The sequence below is a fragment of the Dipodomys ordii genome, unplaced genomic scaffold (assembly GCF_000151885.1).
Source record: "Dipodomys ordii isolate 6190 unplaced genomic scaffold, Dord_2.0 Scaffold17, whole genome shotgun sequence".
Classification (NCBI taxonomy): Eukaryota; Metazoa; Chordata; class Mammalia; order Rodentia; family Heteromyidae; genus Dipodomys; species Dipodomys ordii.
Window position 1 is genome coordinate 19,167,445 of NW_012267233.1, and position 25,833 is coordinate 19,193,277.

A 25,833-nucleotide genomic window follows, 5' to 3' on the forward strand; every position below is an offset into this window, starting at 1 on the left:
GCTGTGGCTCAAGTGGTAGAGCACTAGCCTTGAGCTGAAGAGCTGAGGGACAGCGCCCAGGCCCAGAGTTCAGGCCCCACAACCGGACCCAAAAAACAACAACAACAACAACAAAAAACAAAACAAAAATTATATGGGTTCCAAGTCATGGAAGTTGGTTTTATGAGACAGTTTTATGTAAACAGTGAATATATGTCTCTTTCTCGTCTTCCCTGCCCCTCTTTTCACTGTTCTTTTCATATTCATGCATTCATCAATTTATTCAATATTTAGTTATTCAATAAGTATTTGTTGATCAGTCAGTAAATACTTGTAATCATGCTGCACAACTAGGAGTAATGAGGTGAGCAAATCAGACTGAATTCTTGTGCTTATAGTATTTATATTGAGGAGAACATCGTCTTTGGTCAACAAACAGTTATTCTGGGTCATTAGGTTGATAAATGCTTTTTTCGGTGACTACATAATGTTACCTCTGCAAACTTCTGTGATAGTACAATGAAGTCTTAGAGATACTTAAGGAAATAATGTGAACCTTTGAGTAAGTCATATGGGAATGTGGCAAAAGGCAAATACCTGATTTTGGAGTCAAAAATAAACATTTACTGAGGACCTTTTAGATTATTAGGCCATAACATGATAAATTAAGTTATAGGTACTTAGTAAATGTCAGCTTTATGGGGTTTTTTTTTGGGTCCGGTCATGAGGCCTGAACTCTGGGCCTGGGTGCTGACCCTCAGCTCTTCAGCTCAAGGTTAGCGCTCTACCGCTTGAGCCACAGCGCCACTTCCAGCTTTTTCTTTTTATGTGGTGCTGAGGAATCGAACCCAGGGCCTCATGCATGCAAGGCAAGCACTCTACCACTGAGCCACCTTCCCAGCCCTATAGTTTTTTTTTTTTAGCTGAGAGTTTACTCTGGATCTGTATTTTTTGATTATTAAATAATGCTGTGCACTGGAGATACAGAAAAAAAGGAAGACCTATTTTGTAGATGCTAAGGAAAGGTAGCAAATAAATGATGAATGTGAACTACCAACGCTGACTCAGTGATTACTGCACCACAGGTAATGTCTAACTTAGACATATATCAGTTTATTTTGTCCACAAAATGTCTTTGTGAGGATTGTGTTTTAATTGGTGTCACTTTGTATATGGCAAAATTAAAGCATAAAGAAGTTAAATCACTCGTGCCACACAAGTAGTGACAAATAAATCATTAGTCAGGTGATGTGCAGGGGAGTGTGAAAGAAGAAACAAGGAGCACTTAATTCAACAGGGAAGTCTCAAAAGCAAGCATTCCCAACCAGTACTAGTGGTCTTTGAACTGGTTGCTATTTTAGTAAACAAATAGAAAAGACATGTCTTTATAGAAGGCGTAAAATGGTATTACGTGTCTTCCAGATAATAGGATATAAATTCTCACATACTTTCCATTTGGAGAATAAATACAATTTTTTGGTCTGACGTTCAAATATCATTTTAGGCATAATTTAAATTGGACTCACTTAGGTTGATAATATTTCATAGAATTTGGTATACTTTAAAATCACGTGGTTTAGATTAAGTGCATAATAGATGTTAATAGATTGTTAGTATGGATAATTTCCTCAAAGTATTTCCTAGCTTCACTGACTAGAAACAACCATGTGCTACATCATCTAATTAAGCACCTCATTTTTAATAATCAATGTCAATCTTGTATGTCATGGTTATGATTTTTTTTCTTTTCGTTTGTATGATTTACAGAATTAAAGACAACGCCAGGGCCAAGCCTTTCTCAAGACTTGTCAGTCAATGAAAAAATAATTCCAAGTGCTCCTGTGAATGGTACATTGATCATGAATGGCTCAGAATCAGAGCAACTAGATGCTTGGTAAAAGCTTCTTGTTTAACAAACTCATGTCACTTTTGCAGTAACAGATAAAAAGTTTGTTCAAGAAGTAAAGTTGGTACTTTTATAAAGTTGTCTCTTAGGAGATAAAACATGGGAGAATAAAATCCAGGAAAAATGAACCTTAAGACTGAGATCAGCAAGTTTTTTATAAAGAATTGGCAAGTAAACTTTATTTACAAAACCAAATGGACTTGATTTGGCCTGTGGTCTATAGTTTAGTGCCTTGAGTTTTTTCATACCTTGCAAAGGTGCATGGAAACTAAAAAGAATTCTAGTATTTCAATTGTGATTATTGAGATAAAGTTGGAAATAGTTATATCCACTTATCTATAGCTTTGATTTATGTACTTTTAGTTACCTGTAAACTGTAGTACAATAATATCGAGGGGGAAAAATTCCTGAAAGAAGCAGTTTCTAAGTTCTAAATTGTGCTGAGCAGTGTGATGAAATCTCTTAATGCCCAGCCTAAGATGAAAATCATCCTTTTGTTCTGTGTGTCTGTTGTAGTGCTTGTGTCAAGTGATCTTTACATAGTAACCTGACACTGCACCATAATGCCTGCACTGTTCATCTCATTGCCTATCAGCACATACATATTGTTGCATCTCATTTTATTAAAAAAGGATGAGTACAACTAATATTTTGAAAGAGACATTTTCATAATTTTTTACTATAGTCTTTGTTATAAATGTTTATTAACTAGTTACTGTTGCTTATTTCTTAGGTGCCTAATTTGTAAATTAAGCTATCATAACTATGAACAGTAACAATGTATATATAGTGTTCAATATGCCATTGGCCCTAACCATCCATTGGGAGTCTTATAGAATGGTCCTCCACAGATAAGGGGGACTATTATAAATGTGTTTGTCTTATATAAATATGCCTTTTGTTTAAGTAATATGCTGTTTCTCTATATAAATATGCCTTAGAATTTTGAAAAACTTAACAGGATAAAGCTAGTTATTTAGTTCATATTTATTCACGAAGACAGGTTTTTAGTGGTTATTTGAAGAATGATTCTGGGTTGTTTTGTTTCTTAATTGAAAAGAGTTAACTCTTCTGTATTCTGTGGGTTATTTATTTTTTATTTTTGTTTAAAACTTATTTGTTTTAAGTGTTTAATAAGGAAGTATTCATATTCAGTTAACTATATCACTATATTAGACTTTATTTTAATCATTTGTTACCTACATATTTTATGTTGTAACCATATTTAACTTCTCTTGGTGTGTCTTTGTCTGTGTGTGTCTCTCTGTCTTTTCTTCCATAGTTCTCACTGTGTAGTCCAGATTAGCCTCAGCCTGGAGATCCTTCTGCCTGCCTTAATGTCCTTAGTGCTAAGATTATAGGCATGTGCAGTGCCTGGTGTTTAGATTTATTTTTTTTGGTAATGCTGAGGTTTGGATTCAGGATTTTGAACTAATGCATCAAGTATGCTACCACTTGAACCACACTCCCAGACTTCTTTTTTCTCCTTTTAGCATTTTTGTCTGTACTACTCTGGATCATGATTCTTCTTATACCTCCTGAATAGGTGGGATTACATTGCTGTACCATCATGCCTAATTTCTTCTTCAACAGTCTGGTCTTGAATTGCAGTCTTCTCAATCTCTGCCTTTTAAAAGTTGAGACACTGTTACTGGCCTAGATTTTTAAACAGAGATTGTTACATTACTGTTTTTTGTTTGTTTGTTTTTGGTCCGGTCGTGGGGCCTGAACATTATAAAACTGTTTTGTGTATTTAAAATATTTTCTGATAGTCTAGAGTTCTGTATTACAAATTGCCATTTAGACTGGGTATTATTATATTAAGTGGTCTAGAGGTACCCTGTTGTACGTAATACCAGAATAAAGGGAGCTCATTCTGATTTTCTTTTTTTTTAATTTGATTTTCTGATACATGGTCTCATTACAGAGCCCAGATTGGCCTGAAACTTGCTATGTAGCCCAAGCTGGCTTTAAACTTGGCGATCTTAAGTGCTGATATTCAGACTTGTACCACTATACCTGGCCCTGATTTTCCATTTTTTCTTATAATGCATTCATATAGAAATAACGTGAAATTTTAACCAAAACCAAAAATGATGGAATTATCACCTAGTTTAAGCTGGGATGGGATACTAGGTTGCTATTTCGTGTCTACTAAAGCCCTGAAGTGACAAGGGAACCAACTGCTTGTTTGCCATACCAAAATGTGTTCACTGAATTATCAGAAGACAACCCAATGTTATTTTCATTGTAACTACTTAACAATCTTGGTCTCTAGATAAAAAGTATATATAAATGTATTTACTTTGCTTTTTTTTCTGCCACAGTATATATTTGAGTGAAATGTCAAAAGAAGTAAAAATTTCTGGAATGGAACAGAAATTTAGAACACTTTCGCAAGAAACATCTACTACAAAGGAGCCCTTCCCAAATAATAGTAATAATAATACAGTATCAAATACTTTAGTTAAAACTAAGTTTTCAGACCGTCAGCTTTCACCAACTAAAGTCCTACCTGTAAATAAAAGTAGAGCTTCAGCTTCTCAACAGCAGCTGAATTCAATCAAAAACTACTTTCAACCATCTTCTAAAAAAAGGTATATTTTTAATAATTTCTCCTGCGTCATTAAAATACTTTTAATAATATTGGAGAGTATTATTTTCCTTTATCTGTTGTTTGCTATTTTAAGATTCTGTGGAAAGCTGTAGCCCTTTGAGCTATTCTGTCTCAGAAACATCCTGATTTCCTTTTACAAAAGTATTGCACAGAGTTTCGTCTTTGTTCTCCCGTGCTATATTTGAGCTATTGTTTTGTTTGATGACTTCTAAAATCTCCTTCCTCCTAGTGCCCCTGGTAACATCTCTGACAATATAAAGGGAATTGGCCTTATTGCAACCTAATTATTTCTCCTCTGCTTCCCTGTTGATCGTGTATGTGTGTGTGTGTGTGTGTGTGTGTGTGTCTGTGTGTGTGTGTGTGTCTGTGTGTGTGTGTGTGTCTGTGTGAGTGTCTGTGTGTGTGTCCGTGTGTGTGTCTGTGTCTTAAACTCAGGGCCTGGGCACTGTCCCTGAGGTTTTGTGCTCCAAGGCTTGGGAATGAGAGTCTCAGGGACTTTCTTGTCCATGCTGGCTTCAAACCGCAGTCCTCAAATCTCAGCCTTCTGAGCAGTCAGGCTTTTAGGCATGAGCCACTGGCAACTATTTCGTTATCATTTAGACCCCACCCCTGCTATTTGTGTTACCCGATTCCTACTTCAAACTACAACCTCTATTGGGCTTTCTTTCTAGTACTCTGATATTAGTGTTAATAGACTTTACTGCTCCGTTTTTTTATAAATCCAGCAAACTTCTAGAGAATAGAAATCTAAGTCATTGTCTGCTCTGTGGACCTTAATATAGTTTGCTAGAAGAAAGTGTTCAGTACTTAGTGAGTGATACAGTATCGCATTGAATGCTTTGATGATGCTTTCACATAATATTTGCAGTGTGTACTTGGTGCCATGTTCTAGATTTAGAATCTGGTTTGTTACTTTAAATCCAGCTCTCAATCTATCAGGTTATATTCCTAGGCTAATAATTCCCTGGCCACACTTCCCTACAGTATAATATAGGCTGCTTTGTTCTGACAAGAAGTCCTTTGTACTTAGATATTTCTTCCTTTCTCCTCCACACTTATTAGCTAACTTTACTTAAGCAGAGGATATGGAGCTTCACCATGTTGCTTTAACTATAGGATCTACTAGTCCTAATAGTAGAATGTATATGAATTGTGAATTGTTTCCAAATTTTTATTTGTTGATGTCCAATGATACTGTTAGTAAAATCAGGAGTGCATTGTAAATTAAATGGAAAGAATGGTGAATATTGTCACACTAAAATATTACTCTTATATTTATATTTTTCTAATCAAAGGGAAAGGGATGAAGAAAATCAAGAATTGTCTTCATCCAAGTCAGCAAGAATAGAAATGTCTTGTTCTCTTTTAGAACAGACACAACCAACGACACCCTCATTGTGGAAAAATAAGGCGCAAGATTCATCTCAGGATGAGCCCATGGGCAAAGAATCAGATAACTTATTTTCAGATGATGTAGATTTAAAATCTGATGTGAAAAATTCTGCCAGTAAATTTCTTTCTTCAGAAAAAAGAAAAATTGATATTTCAGCCATAGAAGATGAGATATTAGAAAATTTACTCAAGGACACAAAGCCAGAGTTAGGAAATAATGTGAAAGTTGAAAAGCCAGAGGAAGATGGGAATATTAGAAAAAAGCCAAAGATGGATATAGAAACAAACAACTCTAATGATGAAACAATACCGGAAAGGAGTAACATATCTGTAAGTGAAATTTTTAATGAGAAGTACTATAAACTTAAAAGCACCTTATTTTGTATTTAGGAAAAACTATCATCAACACCCAGTATAAAGTATGTGAAGATTTGTTGGTCCATAAGGTAAATGTTAAAATTACAGTGATTTTTTTCAACTATATAAGATAAATCACAGAAAAAACCCCAACCCTATTGTCATGTTTGTTTTGATGGGCTTTCAGATTAGATTGTACTGTTATAAAAGTCATTTGGCTAAGTACAGGTAGGTAATACATTAAACAGCCACAGCAAGATGAAAGACGTTAGTAAAACAAAGTACTATATCAAAATTCAGGATCAAGTATGTATGACATCTCTAGGAAAATTTTGTTTTGATTTTGCTCATTAATATTCATGAATGTTGATACTTTATGTTTCTTATTATGTCTGAGGAAGCTCTTCATATTAGTTCAGTCTCCTGTAAGTGGAATTGGTGATATCATCACTTGTTAAAATTTCTACCTCCCTAGCTGCCACATTTGTAATGAATGAGGACATACTTAGCCATAGTAGTAGGGAACTAGAAGGGAAAAGGTCTTTTCCATCTGAATTCCTCCTTTCTACGGCGCTTTTTTCAGGAAACTAGACCAAACTTAACTTTTTTATTGAGCAAAATTTAGTTATGGATTGCACACACTCCCTCTTTCACCCTAGTCTGAAGAAGATTTGGAAGTGTTTAAAGTCTGGTCCACTCTAAGCTTTAGCAAAATTAGGGAGGGAGGGAATAAATTGATTCCATTTTGCACAGAGTAGGAAGGGAGAGGGCCCTTTGTTATGAAGAATTTAAGCATTTCTGGCCAGGCACTGATGGCTCATGCCTCTAAAACCTAACTATTCAGGAGGATGAAATCTGAGGATTACAGTTTGAAGCCAATATTGGTGTAAAACGTTATTGAAAAGAACCAGACAATGCTGAGATTTCAAATCAAGAGAATATTTACAAGAATATGTATTATTCATTAAGATAGTATTTATTAGACTAAGTTACTAAGGTAAAATACTCCATGGCTTTTAATCTTTTTTTTTTTTTTTTTTGGGTCCGGTCGTGGGGCCTGAACTCTGGGCCTGGGCGCTGTCCCTCAGCTCTTCAGCTCAAGGCTAGCGCTCTACCACTTGAGCCACAGTGCCACTTCCGGCTTTTTCCTTTTTGCTTATGTGGTGCTGAGGAATCGAACCCAGAGCCTCGAGCATGCAAGGCAAGCGCTCTACCACTGAGCCACCTTCCCAGCCCGGCTTTTAATCTTTGAGTACACATAAATATGTTGTTTTCAAATTTATAGAGCACATGGGTAACTTAATTTTGATTTAAAAGGGATATGACTTGATTCCAAAGAAAAAGTTCAAATATCAGAAATAACCCTTCTTGCTATTTTCTTCAGTTATTTGAACTCCCTTGTAGATTATTACATCATAAGTCATTTTTCTTCTTCATCTATCCATTTTACTCTTCTTAAGGTCAATGATGAACTTCAGGACAGTAGTGAAATGCTTCCAAGAAAGGTACTACTGACTGAATTTAGATCACTAGTGGTTAGTAACACCACTTCCAGAAATCTGTGTGGGGTAAATAATAATTATGGTCAACTCAAGAATTTCAAGAAGTTTAAAAAGGTAGGTAATTTTTAAACTGCATCATTGGAGGGCATTGTTTGAAATAGTTTTAAAAATACCCTTGGGATTAAGCAGTAATAAAAGCAGATTGTTGAAAAAAAGGAAAAAAAAACTTAGGTTATTTCTTCTGCTTAAAAAGCACAATTCTGCAGTGGACACAATGAAAATGAACTTTGTAGCTTGTGGATGAGAATGGGAAGGAGAGAAAACCTGAGAGAGCAAGGCAAGGGATGACCTTGTCCAAAAAGAAATACACTCTGTACCTGAGTTATGTAACTGATTTTTATTTATTTTTTATTGTGAGAATATCCGTACAGAGGAGTTACAATTACATGGACAAGATAACAAGTACATTTCTTATCAAGCATTGTTGCCTCCTCTTTGTTTCCTCTTCCCATCCCTTCCCATACTCCCTCCCTTCCCCCACCTAATCCTCCCCCCACCCCCCACCAAAGCTATAAAGTTCGTTTTTTGACATAAAAACTTGTACATCTCATTGTTGCAATGGGTTCACCTGTATTCCTAGTTAAACAATTTGTTTTTTCCCTTCCCCTCCACAAATTACACCAACATCAAGTGAAGTAAGCCAGGCCTGAAGAAACATAGGTCCATGGTTCCCCTTATTTGCAATAACTAGTATATGTCTGAGTCAAGCAGAAAAGGTCAGATAAGTTAATGTTAAGGGAATGAACCACAAGATAAGTATTCAAATGTTTTTTTGTTTTTTTTTTCCTTTCATGCAATTGTCTCTAACATATTTATAAGATGATTTCTATGTTGCTTTGTACATCCCTCCCCCACGGTATAACCCATGTTTTCACTGTAACTAATTTTTTTTAAGCACAGTTCTAGCTGGGGAATGCTCTCACCTGTAATCATAGCTATTTAGAAGGCTGAGATCTGGAAGACTGGTTTGAGGCCCCCCCCCCCCCCCGCCCAGGCAAAAAGTTCACTGATTGCTTGTCAACCAATACATGGGCATAGTGGTATACTTTTTTCATTCCAATTAAATCTGGAAGTATAAGAAATAGGATTGTGTACAGGCCTGAGCCTAGGCAAAAAGCATGATGCTGTGTCAAAAATAATGAGTGTGGAAAAAGTCCTAAAGGAATCTCAGCAATTGAACACCCACCTAACAAATGTGGGGTGCTGACTTCAAATCCAGGTATTGCCAAAAAGAATTCAGACATACTATATATCAAAGAGGAAGCAAAAGAGGTCTATTAATAATTGAAGTATAGGAGCTCAGAGTTACTGTAAAATGGGTTGGAAAGAAGTAAAACTCTGAATAATGCTATCCTAGACAAAACAAAATTATTTTCTAACTCTAAGAAATTCAATCTATAATGTGTATAGAAAGATGTTTAAAAAGATTTTTCTCCAAAGAATTTGTCTGGGTACTTAAGTTTCATTGTAAATCAATGGCATGGATCTCTGTTTTTTAATTATTGCTTAATGATGAAAAATAATTTAAAATTTTCTTTCAAGTTCACATTAAAATTTCAAAATCTTGTTTAGAAATATTAAACTAATTACTTACCTTCTAACTTAAGTATTATCAGTGTTTTATATGACCCTTTCATAAATTGCCTCTTTGTTGTACTCCTTTATTTGTAAACAATGTCAAAGTGTAAATTACCATCCCCAATATTTTCTGTTAAGGATCTATAAACTACAAAAATGTATAAAAACATAAATTTTCAGGGCTGGGAAGGTGGCTCAGTGGTAGAGCGCTTGCCTTGCATGCATGAGGCCCTGGGTTTGATTCCTCAGCACCACGTAAGCAAAAACAAAAATGCCGGAAGTGGCGCTGTGGCTCAAGAGGTAGAGCGCTAGCCTTGAGCTGAAGAGCTGAGGGACAGCGCCCAGGCCAAGAGTTCAGGGACCACAACCGGACCCAAAAAAACAAAAAAAACACATAAATTTTCATTTATTACTACCAAGGGTACAAACATTTAAATCAGAGTATTTTAAATTTCAGTATATATGTTCATATACTGAGTTGCTTTACTTGTAACAAAAGGCCAATGCCATTTTAAAATAAAAACTACAATTTTAAACTCTTAAATTGTTCTTAGCTTCTGAGTCCTAGCAACATGTCTAAATCTCGGTATTGTAATAGCTAGAAAACTAAAGGGTTAAACAAGATGGGTCTAGCACAGAATTGGGTCTCTCACATTCAGTTATAGGTTCTTAAACATCTTTGACACTATGTTAAGCAGTATTTATACTTTTTGCTTTTAAATTTTCTTTTTTTTTGGTCCAGTCGTGGGGCCTGAACTCTGAGCCTGGGCGCTGTCTCTTAGCTCTTCAGCTCAAGGCTAGCGCTCTACCACTTGAGTCCCAGTGCCACTTCTGTGTTTTTTCTTTTTTTTTCCGCTTATGTGGTGCTGAGGAATCAAACCCAGGGCCTCAGGCATGCAAGGCAAGCGCTCTATCACTGAGCCAACTTCCCAGCCCTGCTTTTAAATTTTCTTAAAAGATTATTCATCTTTGTTAATATATGTAATCCTCCCAACTTTTACTACTTAACAGGTCATATATCCTGGAGCAGGAAAACTTCCACGCATCATTGGAGGATCTGATCTAATACCTCATCATGCTCGAAAGAATGCAGAATTAGAAGACTGGCTGAAGCAGGAAATGGAGGTTAGTAGGAGTCTAGGTCCTCAGACTTCTTTGTATTGCACTTTGTTACATTGTTATATCATTATGTGCTTCTCAAAACCAAAATTAATTTGGTTTGGAGTCATTCACTTAGGAAAGGTAGTAAATATAGACTATTAAGATTAACCTTTCCATAACATTTTGTTATGAAATTCTAGATTTTTGTTAGCTACAAAAAAAGGTGGTATTTAAAGCTGGGCTCCAGTGTTTCATGCCTGTAATCCTGGCTACTTAAGAAGCTGAGATCTAAGGATCACAGTTCAAAGTCAGCACCAGTAGGAAAGTTGGTGAGACCCTTATCTTGAATTAACTACCAAAAAGCCAGAAAAGAAGCAGTGGTTCAAGTGGTAGAGTGCTAGCTTTGAGCAAAAGCAGCTCCAGAACAGCACCCAAACTATGAGTTTAAACCCCAGAAGTGACATGTGCATACACACATGCACCACATACAAAGTGTGATTTAAAAGATAAATTAAGTATGCATCCTAAGTTAAGGACAGAAATAAGTCTCAAAGACATTTAAAGGAGACTAAAAGATAGTAATGAAAAGGATAGCCATAGTTTTATGGAGAATATTGCACAGTATAACAGTGGTACAATCAGGAATTGTGTTTCAGTAGTTCTAAAAACTTCTCATTTTTTTTCAACAGTTATGCTTTCCCTGTTTTCTCTATTATTTCTTTCTGGAATTTCAATTTGACATTTGTTAAATGACTTCTATGTATTCCTCTGGGCAGTGTTTTTGGTATTTCTTCAGATAATTTGGTTCAGTACTTCTGTCTTCAACTCTAGCTTGTATTGGATCATCCACTGAGTTTTTAATTCAACATTTTGTATGTTTCATTAATAATAGTTATGTTTTATTTTTTTCTAAATCTTATTCCCTACCAATATTTTTTGCCTAATGAAACAAACCACCACATTATTTGTTGATGTGTTTTTTACTATTCTGTTTTTTTTGGTTCCAGAATTTCTTACACAAGGCGTGTGTGTGTGTGTGTGTGTGTGTGTGTGTGTGTACACTGGTGCTTGATCTCAGGGTCTGGATATGGTTCCAGAATTTCTTACACAAGGCTAGTTTTCTATAATTTGAACCACAGTTCCACTTCTGGATTTTCTGTTTGTTTGTTTGTTAGTTTTGGATAGTTAATTGGAGGTAATAGCCTCATGCCTTTCCCTGCCTGGTCTAGCTTCAAACTACAGTCCTAAAATCTCAGCCTCCTGAAAAGTTAGGATTACAGGCATGAGCCACCAGGACACAGCTCTAGTTATTTACTTTAAAATGTAATTTGTAGGATCTTCTTGAGTCCTATATTCAGGCTTATTTCCTCCAGAAAAGGTATGTTTATCTAGTCTTACTTATTTTTTAACCAATAGAGACCATTTTCCCCTATCAGCATCTACACTGAGCTATATCTTCTCCTTCACTTTTAAGTTAAAACCTGTTAAGTCATTCAGGCAGTTTTTATGTGTTGAAAATAATTAGTTATAGCTAGCTTGTTATAATATGCTTCAAGTGAGATTTTTAAATCCTTTCCTTCAGAAAAGAATGTGAAGGGACTACAAAACACAAAGAAAATGTTTTAACCTATCTAAACGTATTGTGTATACCAGTTTCTGGAAACACATAAAAATAGGTTTGAGGGGCTGGGAAGGTGGCTCAGTGGTAGAGCGCTTGCCTTGCATGCCTGAGGCCCTGGGTTCGATTCCTCAGCACCATATAGCCTGGTTTTTTTTTGGTGGGGGGGTGCGGGGTCCGGTCATGGGGCTGAACTCTGGGTCTGGGCGCTGTCCCTCAGCTCTTCAGCTCAAGGCTAGCGCTCTTCCACTTGAGCCACAGTGCCACTTCCAGCTTTTTTCTTTTTGCTTATGTAGTGCTGAGGAATCGAACCCAGGGCCTCATGCATGCAAGGCAAACCCTCTACCACTGAGCCACCTTTCCAGTCCCCTCAACACCATATAAGCAAAAAGAAAAAGGCCGCAAGTGGCGCCGTGGCTCAAGTGGTAGAGCACTAGCCTTGAGCTGAAGAGCTGAGGGACAGTGCCCAGGCCCAGAGTTCAGGCCCCATAACCAAAAAAAAAAAAGGTTTGATATTTTAATCAAGCTTATTGAAAATGAACCTCTTACAAGTCTCAGAAAATAAATGTAATTTTTTTTCCTTCAGTAAGTACAAAACATTTCTTTTATTCCTCCGTATACAGTAATCTTTCTGTTTTGGGTCGCTACTAGCATTTTATCTACTTTTCTTTCACATCACTTAGAACAGCATGCATGCACACATACACACAGACACCAACAAAAAACAAAAAATTGTCTTTATTATTTTATAAATACAGTATTCATTCTGAAGAATTACAGTAGTACACATAACAATGACAAAGTTAAAGCCTAAAGCCTAGAAATTGCTTGTTTAAACATTAAGTGACGATGTTTTAGACATCTCTTTAGGATAACTTAAGATTCACCTTTTTAGGAAGGTGAGAATCTGAACTGCAAATTGAGGAAGATTGATAGAAGAAAATTAAACTGAAGACTATGCTGAGCTTGCATAAATATTTATTCCTTCCACCTTATTTTATTTTCTGAGATTCACTTTAAGACTAGGGAAAATATAAAAAACATTGTGAGATTTTTGCTTTAAGTTGTATATTTCTGCGTATATACTACTTGTTTTCTGCCTTCTGTAAAGAGTATGGACATTGTTTGTGCTTCCTTGAACCTCACTTTATGGATTAGAATTAAATCTCTTATATCAGGCATGCATCCTGTCCTAGAAATTTGTCAGGGATCCCTGGAACTTTTTTGTCTTTAGTCAGTGTCAGTCTCACCTTTTTACCTCCTGTACCATTAGTTCTTTTCCAGTATTCTGCCAACAGTTGCATTCCTTGTTAAGGATACTTTTTTCTCTGCAAATTTGGACATTAGTAAGAACTTTCAGGTAGGGCTAGTTTTGTGGACCTTTTTCATATGTTAGGACAGTTTTAGGAACCAGTCGCATCAGAATCTTCTTGGTCTATACACAACCACACTTATCAAATCTGGGTTGGGTTAAACTCTTTTCCTTAATTAATTATTGCTTTTGCATCTTGGTAATTTGGTTTTAGGGTTTGGAAGGAGTTGGGAGAATGATGATGTAACTGCTTAGTTTTTTCTGCATTTATTAGGAATTAGAGGTATTCACTGTGTTGTACAGTTATTTATTTATTTACTTATTTTACGTTTCTTTTTTATTGTGAAAATACTGTACAGAGGGGTTACAATTACATGGGCAAGATAATGAGTACATTTCTTATCAAGCATTGTAGCCTCCTCCTTTGTTTCCCCTTCCCATCCTCCCTCCTTCCTCCCCACCCCAATCCTCCCCGCCCCCCCCCCCTCCGCACCAAAGTTGTAAAGTTCATTTTCAACATAACTTGTACATCTCATTGTTGCAATGGGTCCACCTGTGTACATTTAAACCACCAATTCTCTTCTTTTAGCTAGAGTAGATTTTTTTTGTTGTTGTTTTTTTGGGAGTCCGGTCATGGGGCCTGAACTCTTGGCCTGGGCGCTGTCTCTTAGCTCTTCAGCTCAAGGCTAGCGCTCTACCGAGCCACAGTGCCACATCCGGCTTTTTTTCTTTTTGCTTATGTGGTGCTGAGGAATGGAACCCAGGGCCTCATGCATGTAAGGCAAGCACTCTACCACTGAGCCACCTTCCCAGCCCCTAGAGTAGCTTTATTGTGCAAGGCATCCTTTTTTCTGCTGTGGAACCCTTCTACCATCTCTTTCCCCAGCTCCCTACTACTATTTCCTCACATCCCTTGTCATTCCTTCCTTTTAGTCCTTCTTTCTCTAATTCTGCTTAATTTTCATAATCAGTGGTTCAATGCCTGAAGTTAGCTTGAATTTAGGGTATTTTCCTTGTATAGCTCAAATTTTTGACTGAACTGATTTGAATTTTGAAAGTCTATAAGATGACTCAGATCTTTTTTTTGTCATCTTTGAATTTTTTCTTTTCTTTTTTTGTCAAGGTGATGTACAGAGTGATGTATAGTTACATAAGTAAGATAATAAGTACATTATTTTGTCAAACTTGTTACTCTTTCCCTCTTTTTTCTCCTACTTTCTCCCCCCCCATACCCCTCCCAAGTTGTACAGATCGTTTCTAACATATTGTCTTGTGTATATCGCTGTTGAATCTATTCCCCCCTTGACCTTTATCTCACCATTCTCTTGTTCCCCTTCCCTTCCTTAATTCAAGTAAACATAAATGCAATACTAGAGTACCAGAATCAAATACAATGACAACAGGGGATATACCATAGGGGGAAGAATATACAAAAGAAACAAAAATTCACATAGTACACTAAAAGTAACAACAACAAAGAATAACCTCTGTGTCTATGTTTTGGAGTTCATTTTGCTTAGCATCATCTTATATGATCATATGTACATAGCTTTGAGCTGTTCTACTCATCAGATAAGAGTATCCTAGATGTATACTAATTATTGCAAATAAGGGAAATCACGGGATGTATGTTTCTTTGCATCTGGTTTGCTTCACCTAATATGATTTTTTTCCAAGTCTTTCCATTTCCTAATGAACAGGGCCATGTCATTCTTTCTGATGGAAGCATAGAATTCCATTGTTATATATATATCACCATTTTCTGGATCCATTCATGTACCTAGGGGCATCTGGGTTGGGGAATATCAGAAGAGTGATGACAGTAATTCTTTGATAACTGTGTATAAGATTGAATAAGATAATCTGTGTATAAGATTGAATCCCTTAGGGGGATGGTAGGAAAAGTAGAAAAATGAGGGAAGGGATAACAAGTTTGAGAAGAAATATACTTATTACCTTACTTATGTAACTGTAACCCCTCTGTAACCTCTCACCTTGACAATTAAAAAAAAGATTGAATCCCTATAGGTCACTTAGACTTAGAAGCGAAGGTTGTATTCTTCTCAAGGTAGACTTAGTTAAATCCCAGGCATTCCATTAGATTGTTTTTTTAATTTTCTATGCATTCCTTAAGTTTCTTTATCCTTATGGTTAAATTTGGGATGATAGTGTAAGGGTAGTGATGAAGTTAAAATGAAGATTAAAGAAGGTTTTTTAAGGAAAACAAAGAGTATTTGGAAGTATAAAAATATAAATTGTTAACAGTAAAATATTAAGGAAAGTGCTTGACATATATATATATATATATATACATATATATATATATATATATATATGCATCAAACAACCAGATATATAAAACACTCTTAGACTTTAAAAACTGATAGATCTCCAACACAATAAAAGTAGGAGACACCCTACATTCACCAAAGGACAAGTCAGCCAAACAAAGGATCAGCAAAGAGGCCTTTGAATTAAAGAACACCATAACCCAAATCGTTTAAATACACATATGCAATACACATATGCAGAGTATTTCACCCAACAACCACCCAAAACACATCCTTTTCAGCAGCCCATGGAACCTTCTCCAAAATAGATTGTAGCCTAGGACATTCAACAGGCCTGAAGAAATACAAAAGGATTGAGATAATTCCCTGTATCCTGTCTTACCACAATTGAATTAAACTAGATATCATTAAAAAAGATATTACAGAAAACATGCAAACACCTGGAGACTGAACACACTATTGAATAGCAGGTAGGTCACTGAAGAAATAAAGGAAAAAATCAGAAACGTATACCAAGAACCTCTGAGATATAGCAAAAGCACTGTTGAGATGAAAGTTCATAGCTTTTAGTGTGCCATAAAGAAAACAGAAACAGTTCACGATGGAACTAAAGCTACTAGAAAAGCAGGAACAAACAAAACCTTAAAGTACCAGCTGGATAATAAAGATTAGGGCAGAAATCAATGACTTAGAGAACAAAAAAAAAAATGCATAGAATCAATAAAAGAAAAAAACTTGTTCCCTTGAAAAAAAATAAAATTGACAGACTCCCAGCTAAATGGATGGAAAAAAAGAAGAGACTCAAATCGACAATATTGGAGGATGACAAAGGTAACATCACAAGAAATATCTAAGAAATCCAGAAGAATATAAGGGACTACTTATGTTGTTGTTGGTTGTAGGGCTTGAACTCTGGGCCTGGACGCTGTCCCTCAGCTCTTAAGCTCAAGACTCACATTCTACCACTTGAGCCACAGTGCCATTTCTGATTTTCTGGTGGTTAATTGGAGATAAGAGTCTCACAGACTTTCCTGTCTGGGCCAGCATTGAACCGTGATCTTCAGATCTCAGCCTCCTGAGTAACTAAGATTAAAGGTATGAGCCGCTGGTGCTGGGCTATGAGGGACTACTTTTTAAAATTTATTCTCAAGTAAAATGAAAATCTAGCAAATATGGATAAGTTCTTAGAGACATACAAGCTGTCTAAGCTGAACCAAGAAAATATAAATCACAAGCAATGAGATCAAATAAGTAATAAAAGAGTCTTCCAGGGGCTGGGACGGTGGCTCAGTGGTAGAGTGCTTGCTTTGTGTGCATGAGGCCCTGGGTTTGATTCCTCAGCACCACATAAGCAGAAAAAAGCTGGAAGTGGCTCTGTGGCTCAAATACTAGAGTGCTAGCCTGGAGCTGAAGAGCTGAGGGACAGCACCCAGGCCTAGAGTTCAGGCCCCACGACCGACAAAAAAGTGTCTTTCAACAAGAAAAAGTCCAGGTCCCTCAATTCACAGCTGAATTCTATAAGACCTTTTGAGATAAACGAATACTAAAATTTTTTACGAAATAGAAATGGAAGGTTCATACCAAACATTTTATGAAGCCAGTGTTACACCTATCCCAAAACCAGATAAGGACCCAACAAAAAAGGAGACTATCGGCCAGTCTCTGATGAACATAGACATGAAGCCCTTTAATAAAATACTTGCCAATGGAATTCAACCACCAGTATGATCAAGTAAGGGTTTTTCCCCTGCCAACAAACTCCAGCATCCATTCATAGTAAAAGCTCCAAAAGGCTAAAAACAGAAGACACACTCTTCCACATAAAGGCTATATGATAGACCAACAGCTCACATCATACTTAATAGCCAAAAACTAGAATTATTCCCTGTAAGATCAGGAACACCCCATTTCAATATAATTCTGGAACTCCTATCAGAACACCAAGGCAAGAGAAAGACCTAAAGGGGATTCATATAGAAGAGGAAGAAGTCAAATTATCCCTATTTGCAGATGATATAATCCTGTATCTGAAGGACCTAAGATCTAAAGCTGATCAACAGTTTTGGCAAAGTAGCAGGATACAAAATTAACTACAGGACACAAAAATAACTACACCAACAGTGTACAAGCAAGGGAGGGATGTCAGAAAAATATTTCCATTTGCAGTTGCTTTAAAAAAAATAGAATATTTAGGAATAAACTTAACCAAAAAAGGAAAAGATCTCTCCAATGAAAACTACAAAAATCTGGAGAAAGAAATCAAAGACAAAATCAGAAACTGGAAAGATCCCATTTTCATAGATATATAGAATTAATGTTGTGAAAATGGCCATACTGCTAAATGTGACTTACAGATTGAACATAATCCCCATCAAAATCTGAATGACTTCTCTGACAGAAAATCCAAAATTTCTTAGGGAAAGCAAAACCTTGAATAGCCAAAGCAATTTTAAGAGAGAAAAAAAAGCAACCCAAGACCTCAAGCTCTGAGATGTAATAACAAAAATAGGTCTGAAGATCTATGGAACAGACTAGAAGACTCAAAAAATAATGCCGTGTACTCAGTGTTATCTGATATTTGACAGGTGAGCCAAAAATGTATGGTAGAACAAAGATACAGCCTCTTGATAAATGATGTTGAGAAAATTGGACATCCATATATAGAAAACTAAAGGTGGATCCCTGTTTGTCACCATGTTCTAAAATGGATCAAAGACCTCAACAAACTATTGTAAGATGGAATAAGAGAAATATTAGAACTTATAGGCATAGGCAGGAAGTTTTTGAAAAGATTCCTAGGGGCACAGCAAATAAGAGAGAGACTTGAAAAATAGGAAGGCTTATATTAAAATTTCATCACAGCAAAGGACATAGTTATGAAACTAGAAAGACAGCCAACACACTGCAATACATCTGACAAAGGCATACTATCAAAAATATACAGGGAACTCAAAAAATTTCCTCTAAAACTAACAAACCAACCAACAAATGAGCAATGGAGTTAGTTAAGACAGACTTTTCCAAAGAAGTTGTTACAATAGCAAATGAATACATAAGGAAATGCTCAACAGTCCTGGACATAAAGGAAGTACAACTTTTAGATTCTATCTATCTCCAGTTACATCTCATCAAGAATTCAAATAGCAACAAATGCTGGCAAAGATGTGGGAGAAGGAACCCTAGTTTAGAGTTTCCTCTAAAAACTAGACAGAACTTTCCTATGACCCATCCATACTATTCTTGGGCATCTACCCAGAATATTACACTTAACACATGCATGTTCATTGCTGTACTGTCACAATAGACAAAATTTGGAAATGGCCCAGATGCCCTATGATAGATGAGTGAATCCAAAAAATGCAGTATACATACACAATGGAATTTTACTCATCCATTAGTCATTCATAGGGAAATGGATGGATGTAGAATAAATCATGTTAACTGAGATAAACTCCAAGAGACAAATGACACAAATAGTCTCTTGTATGTGGAAGGTAGATGTAAAATATATTTGGACATTATAACTTATACATGACTGTAGGCATTCATATACAAACAGACCAAAGTAGGATACCAGTAGGGGAGGAACCCAAAGGTGGAACTATATTGAACATGTACAGTACTGTTGATCAGAACAAATTCTAGGAAACAATTGTTGAATAAATGCATTTTTCTTGTGGTTATTGTTGTGGTGGTGATGTGTATGTATAGTTTTTCTTTTTCTGCTTCTTAGGGGATATGTAGAAAGGGAGGGAGGAGAGTGAATGCAATCATTCTGTTCATTATGCACTATATGGAAAATGAACTATGCAATTTATGGCCAGGGACAGGAGAGGGAAGTAGGGGCAAGTGAAGAAAAGTGTCCCATTGTCTAAAAGAAATGTACGTATTATATTATCTGAATTGTGAGATGGTAATCTTTCTGTACAGCACCTTTAATAACAATAAAATTAAAATATGAAGGAATTACATACATTTTACTAAAATTTTAAATATTAATGACACTTGGTGTGATATTTCTATTTATGCATATGTTATATACCTAATATACATATGCACATATCATATACCTAATTACAAGTTGAAGTTTGTGAGATGAAATTTAGATGCAATCAAAATTGCTCCTTATCCTCTTAGCACTTATCATTTATGAAATTATGAAACTGAGGTGTATGTTTTACTGAGAAGAGGATACCTACATAAACAGTTGCAACAGAAGGTAGAAGTTGATTAGTATCCTAGAAATTCTGTAGCTAAAATTTTAGTTTTGGGTAGTTCTTCATAGCAGAAGATTTCAACGAAGGTGGCCTGTAACCTTTGTTCTTAAAAAAGTCCAGAGATGTTTCATGACATAGTATGCAGTAGGTAATTACTAAATGAATGCATCTTGAAAGTGGATAGATAAAGCAAAGGGAAAGAGGAGGTAAGTTCCTGGCAGAGTTTGAATCATGAAAAAGCAGAATCATGAAATATTAGAAGCAGGATTTTGATTTTTTTGTATTTTGTTTTGTGATTAACAAAATATAGTACTCATGATCTTTGAAGAAGAAGTGAGATGTGATTTGGGAAAGTATAGAGTTAGTCACCACAATGATTATGTCTTCCTTTAAGTCCCCTATTACATCATCAATGGTCTAGCTGACCCCAGAGCAATGTTTTGTTTTATTTAATGAAAGAATTCTATCAAAAGGAATGTTTTAAATCCTTACAAGCTATCAGTGTGTTCACTGGAGAAGGCTTTTTGTTCAGAGCACTTTTTGCAGTAATCTTAACAGGAAGTAAAAACAGAAAAGATCTGTTAAATGGGAAATTGTAGAGGCAAAATCTTACAGGCTTGGTAATAACTTGACATGGAGATCTCAAGATTACTGTACAGCTTTACAGTATTCATTATCTATTTCTCAAGCTATTGAGAAAACATGTGAATTTGTTCATCTTTACAGGTACAAAAACAACATGCAAAGGAAGAGTCTCTTGCTGATGACCTCTTTAGGTAAGGCTTGATTTCAGGTTTCTCTTTTTTTTTTTTCTGGTGCTGGAGCTTGAACTCAGGGCCTGTGGGCACTGTCCTTGAGTTCTCTGTGTCTAATACTAGTGTTCTACCACTTGAGCCACAGCGCCACTTCAAGCTTTTTCTGTTTATGTTGTACTGAGGAATCGTACCCAGGGTTTCATGCATGCTAGGGAAGCACTGTACTGCTAAGCAACATTTCCAGCCCCTCTTGTACTTTTAATCTCATACAAAATGAATTATTGTATGTGCAGATTAAATAATTGCTTCCTATCCATATAGTATACACTAGTCCTTTCATCTAAAGAATGTTTTGTGTTCAACGTATATTTCTTTCTATTACCTTAACACCTGTTAATTAATTGGGTTTCCTTTAGAGCTTGAGATTGAGTTTTACCATAAAATACTTTAAATTTGAATGGATTAACAAAGGGTAAACAAATGCAGCAATTAGATACTATGTTGAAAAATGAACTACACAACTTGTGGGTGGGGACAGGAGTAAAAAAGAAAGGTAGAGAAAGGTGAAATTGTCCAAAAAGAAATGTACTCTTTTTTTTTTTTTTTTTTACCAGTCCTGGGGCTTGAATTCAAGGTCTGAGCACTGTCCCTGAGCTTCTTTTGCTCAAGGCTAGTGCTCTACCCCTTGAGCCACAGCACCACTTCTGGCTTTTTTTGTTTATGTGGTACTGAGGAATTGAACCCAGGGCTTCATGCATGGTAGGCAAGCATTCTCCCACTAAGCCACATGTCCAGCCCAAGAAGTGTGCTCTTTACTTGACTTACGTAACTAACCCCTTTGTATATCACCTTTACAATAACAATAAAAAATAAAAATAAAAGGCTAGGCACCAGTGGCTCACTATAATCCTACCTACTCAGGAAAGTGAGATCTGAGGATTGAGGTTTAAAGCCAGCCCAGACAGAAAAGTCCCCATGAGATTATCATATCTAACTAACCATTCAAAAACTGGAAGTGGAGATGTGGTTTAAAATGGCAGAGTGCTAGCCTTGAGCAAAAGAGCTGATGGACAGCACTCAGGCTCATTAAGTTCAAGCTCTACAACCGACCAAAAAATAAATAAAAAAATGTGTATAGAGTCAGGTAGAAGGAAGTTCACCATGAGTGCATTCACTTACCTGGTTCTGGCTTATAAATTTGTGAGGTTTCTTTAGTAGAAATATGAGTGAATTTTTAATTATTTGTTATAATTGACACATGAATAAAAACAAAAACTATATGGTTTCAAAGCAGGTTTTTGAGGAGCTAAATGAGTGATTATGATTATTATTGAACACAATTTTAGTCTCCTTAAGACTCACCAAACCTTATATTTACTTTCTAACTGCTAATAAAATGCCATTTTAGAAGTAGATACCGGTGAGGAGAACAACATTTTTCAAAAAGTACTATTATTTCTGAATCTGTTTTGCAGTTAAGTTCATGATTCTCTAATTTTAAAAATGACATTGTACTGAAAATAGTGACAATGCTGGTTTGTTATAGTCAAGATGACATCTAGCCCAGCTGTATTTGTTTAATTGCTGTAAGAGGTTTTGTAAGGAATAATTATGTTTTAGGTTCATTGTGCTCTTGTATGCAAATATGGTATATTTATTTTTACCAAATATTCATCAAAGTAAAAAGAAAATAAAAATAATTATTTTCTGAGCACAGCATTGACATTCTCATCCTGCTTGCCAAAGTATGACTAGTTTGACAGGCTTTGGAACATTAAAAGTTAAAAATACAGGATCCTTTATTTAAATGTCATTTAATGTCACTTATTTCTCTGCAGATATAATCCTAATGTCAAAAGGAGAAGATAACTGAGAACTTCAAATGGAAATTATGAAAACATGTTTCTAGAAGTTACTTCAAACTAACAGATAAATGAATAGCCTATACAAAAAGGTTTAAGTTGCAAAGTATTTTGTCTTAAGTTTGTTACATAAAATGCATACAACTCCATTTCTTCTGTGTGTGGTAATGAATATTGTTTGTTTTGCTTTTAGGAGCTGTCACCTCACCTCATGATAATTTTTCTATTTTAAAACATATTTCCTTTATATTAAATAATAATACTCACAGTCCAAAATCCCTAAGGTAGTTAAGGGTAAAGACTAAAGTCTCTCTTCAACCACTCTTGCTATTTGGTACACCAAGGAAAATAACTCATATTTCTATGTGCACATTTAAATTATTATGAATATCAGTATGAATGTTAGTAATTTCTTCCATGTATGATATCAAAACATATAACATTTTGCTATATATATATAGAGAGAGAGAGAGAGAGAATAGATTGGTATGTTATAGGCATATCAACATAATATTTATTTGAACTTTTTCTTTATAGTGTATCCTTCCCAACTGATACCACCTAAATGAAATAGCTTCAGTGGTTACCATGTCAATCATGTATTAGTTTTTTTAATAAATTTTTGAGATTAAGTATACATAAATTTCACTGTATTATGAGATAGTGATAGTTAAAGTCACAGACACATTTTAAACTTCACAAGAAATATTGTCATTATCATGGTCTATAATGTTTGTGAATTCTATGAGCTTTGACAATACTATTTCTTCCACATTGGGTGATATGTACGTTTCTTTCCTTTTGTTTATTGTAAGCTGTGTCCTCTTTCCCTCATTCCCTCCCTTCCATCGCTGCCCTTGAAATGCTTAGTTCGTTTTCATCAATGACCAGTACAGCTGAGGGGCCACTCTGTTGTATATTTCCCATTTCTCTCTGATTCTGTATCTTCCTCCTAGCTTCCGTCAGATGTCCACATATATATACCATATATGTGGTCAAGAACATGGAATCATTTAGAAATGATACGACAAATTGAGTGGAGATCCTTTGTTCCTCGAGTCCTGTTTACTTTGTCATAACACCTTGCATTTTGGAGTTCACATTTGTCTCTCTGCTCTAGGCTTACCTCATCCAAAGTGATTTTTTTCTAGTTCCATCCATTTCCCTGCGAATGCCATCATTTTGTCATTTCTAATGGCTGCATAATATTCCATTGTATATAGATATTACAATTTTTGGATCCATTCATCTGTAGTGGGGCATCTGGGTTGTTTTGGCTATTGTGAACAGTGCAGCAATGAGCATGAGGGTGCATGTGAGGTGCATGTGTCCTTGTATCCTGGTTCCTGTTGCTCAGGATTGATGCCTAGGAGTGATATGACTGGGTCATAAGGGAGGTCTATATTTAGCTTTCTGAGGAACCTCCAGACTGCTTTCCAAAGTGGTTATGTTAGTGTACATTCCCACCAGCAGTGCAATAGGGTTCCTCTTTCTCCACATCCAGCATTTGTTTTTGGCTGAATTTATGATGTGGGTCATTCTGACAGGAGTACCGTGGTATCTCAGGGTTGTTTTTATTTGCATTTCCTTTACACCGAGGGATGATGAACATTTCCTCATGTGTTTATTTGACATTTTTATCTCTTCTGGCAAGTCTCTCTTTAGCTCCCTGGCCTATTTAATGATTGGTTAGATTAGGGAGGGATTAATTTCTTGAGTTCCCTGTATATAATGGATATTAGGCTCTTGGCTCTTGCCTAATATATTGCTGGTAAATATTTTTTCACACTTAGTTGGCTCTTTCTAGTTTGGTAGGTATGTCTTTAGCTGTGCAGAAACTTTTTAATTTAAGGTAGTCCCATTTGTTGAGTCTCTCCAATTTGTTTTGACCCTGGGGCTCATTCAGGAAATTTCTGCCTGTGCCTAAGTTCCAAGTGTCTCTCCTACTCTGTCCTACAGTAGTTTCAGAGTTTCAGGTTTGATGTTGCGGTCTTTAATCCATTTTGAGTTGATGTTAGTGCATAGTGACAAGCTGGGATCCACTTTTAGTTTTCTGCATGTGGCTGCCCAGTTTTCCCAGCACCAATAGTTGAAGTAGCTCAAGTAAACAATCCTATGATGCAAGTAAAATTGTTTGAAAAGCAAGAAACAATTGAAGCTAAAGTTACTAGATGAGTGAGATAATCAAAATAAGGGCAGATAGAGATTTAAAAAATTATAAAGTTAATGAAACAAAAAGCTGTTTTTTTTTTTGAAAAAAATCAAAGTTGACAGAACTCTTGCAAGATTAACAACAACAAAAAGAGATTGGGGAAATTTTCAGTGATAATCTTACTGAATGAGTGTTACATCCCTCTGTTCTGGTATTCCTCACCATCCACCCCAATGATATGAAAGTTAAATTTCTTGGCACTGTCTGCTATTCTTGGACTTCCATTTGGCATAGTTAATTTTTTCCATATTTGTGACTTTTTCCCAGCTGCTGCATTTTGTCTTCCATACCTGATACTCTGTTTTCCATTTCATTCACTCTATTAACTATGGCTTCAATTGTGGTTTGCATGGAGGAAATTGAACCAGTTATGATTTCTATGTCAGTTCTGAAAGTATTAATTTCGCCTTTCAAAGAGATGTGTACTGCATCTATTTTTGATTGCAGCTCTTGTTTGAAATTCTGGGTTTCTTTTGGTAATTCGTTTCTTTGTTCTTTAAATTTATGATCTATTTCTCACTTTAGTTCTTGTGTCATTGCCTCTCTCAGCTCTTAGATAGTGTTTGTGTTCCATTTCCTTTTCACTTTCAGTGGAGATCTTCTCTGGTGGCTGCTGGTCTTTGGGATAATTTGCTGTCTTTGCTGTTGATAATCTTGTAATTTTTTGCTGTGATTTTCACATGATGTTTCAGGGATTATTAGAGATGAATCCCGAACTCTGACTGTTTTGGTCAATAGGTGGCTGCCTTTGCTTGGTTCTGAGTTAGTTCCACATCAATTGTTGGACCTGTTCTCAGCCCTAGGCTGGCTGAGAGACTTTGCTTGGTCTCAGTTTTGTAGTGGGGGTGTGGGTGTGGGGAGGGGAGCAACCTCCAGCTGCTAGTCTGACCCACTTAGGGCTCACTCTTGTTAGATTCTGGCGGGCAGACCCACTCCACCCTCTGCTGAGGCATGAGCTCAGTTCCTGACTTCAGTCAGGGACAGGTGATGTCTATAACTCCTGCTCCCTGGGACACTGATAGGACTTGTTCAGCCACCTGCTGAAGGAGGAACTGCCCACAGGCAATTCCTGAC

The 25,833-nt window shown here is 36.1% G+C and overlaps 1 protein-coding gene across 1 annotated transcript in view; it reads left to right on the forward strand.

Annotated features, from left to right (window-relative positions):
* Positions 1-22,696, forward strand: part of Nbn (nibrin) — a 57,503-nt gene extending 34,807 nt beyond the window's left edge. Inside the window, exons 7-13 of the mRNA XM_013012404.1 lie at positions 1,747-1,873; positions 4,213-4,482; positions 5,798-6,224; positions 7,712-7,867; positions 10,403-10,516; positions 20,657-20,706; positions 22,524-22,696. Coding sequence (XP_012867858.1) covers positions 1,747-1,873; positions 4,213-4,482; positions 5,798-6,224; positions 7,712-7,867; positions 10,403-10,516; positions 20,657-20,706; positions 22,524-22,554 — 1,175 coding nt within the window. The 3' untranslated portion in view covers positions 22,555-22,696. The remainder of the gene's footprint in view (positions 1-1,746; positions 1,874-4,212; positions 4,483-5,797; positions 6,225-7,711; positions 7,868-10,402; positions 10,517-20,656; positions 20,707-22,523) is intronic.
* Positions 22,697-25,833: the final 3,137 nt, after the last annotated feature.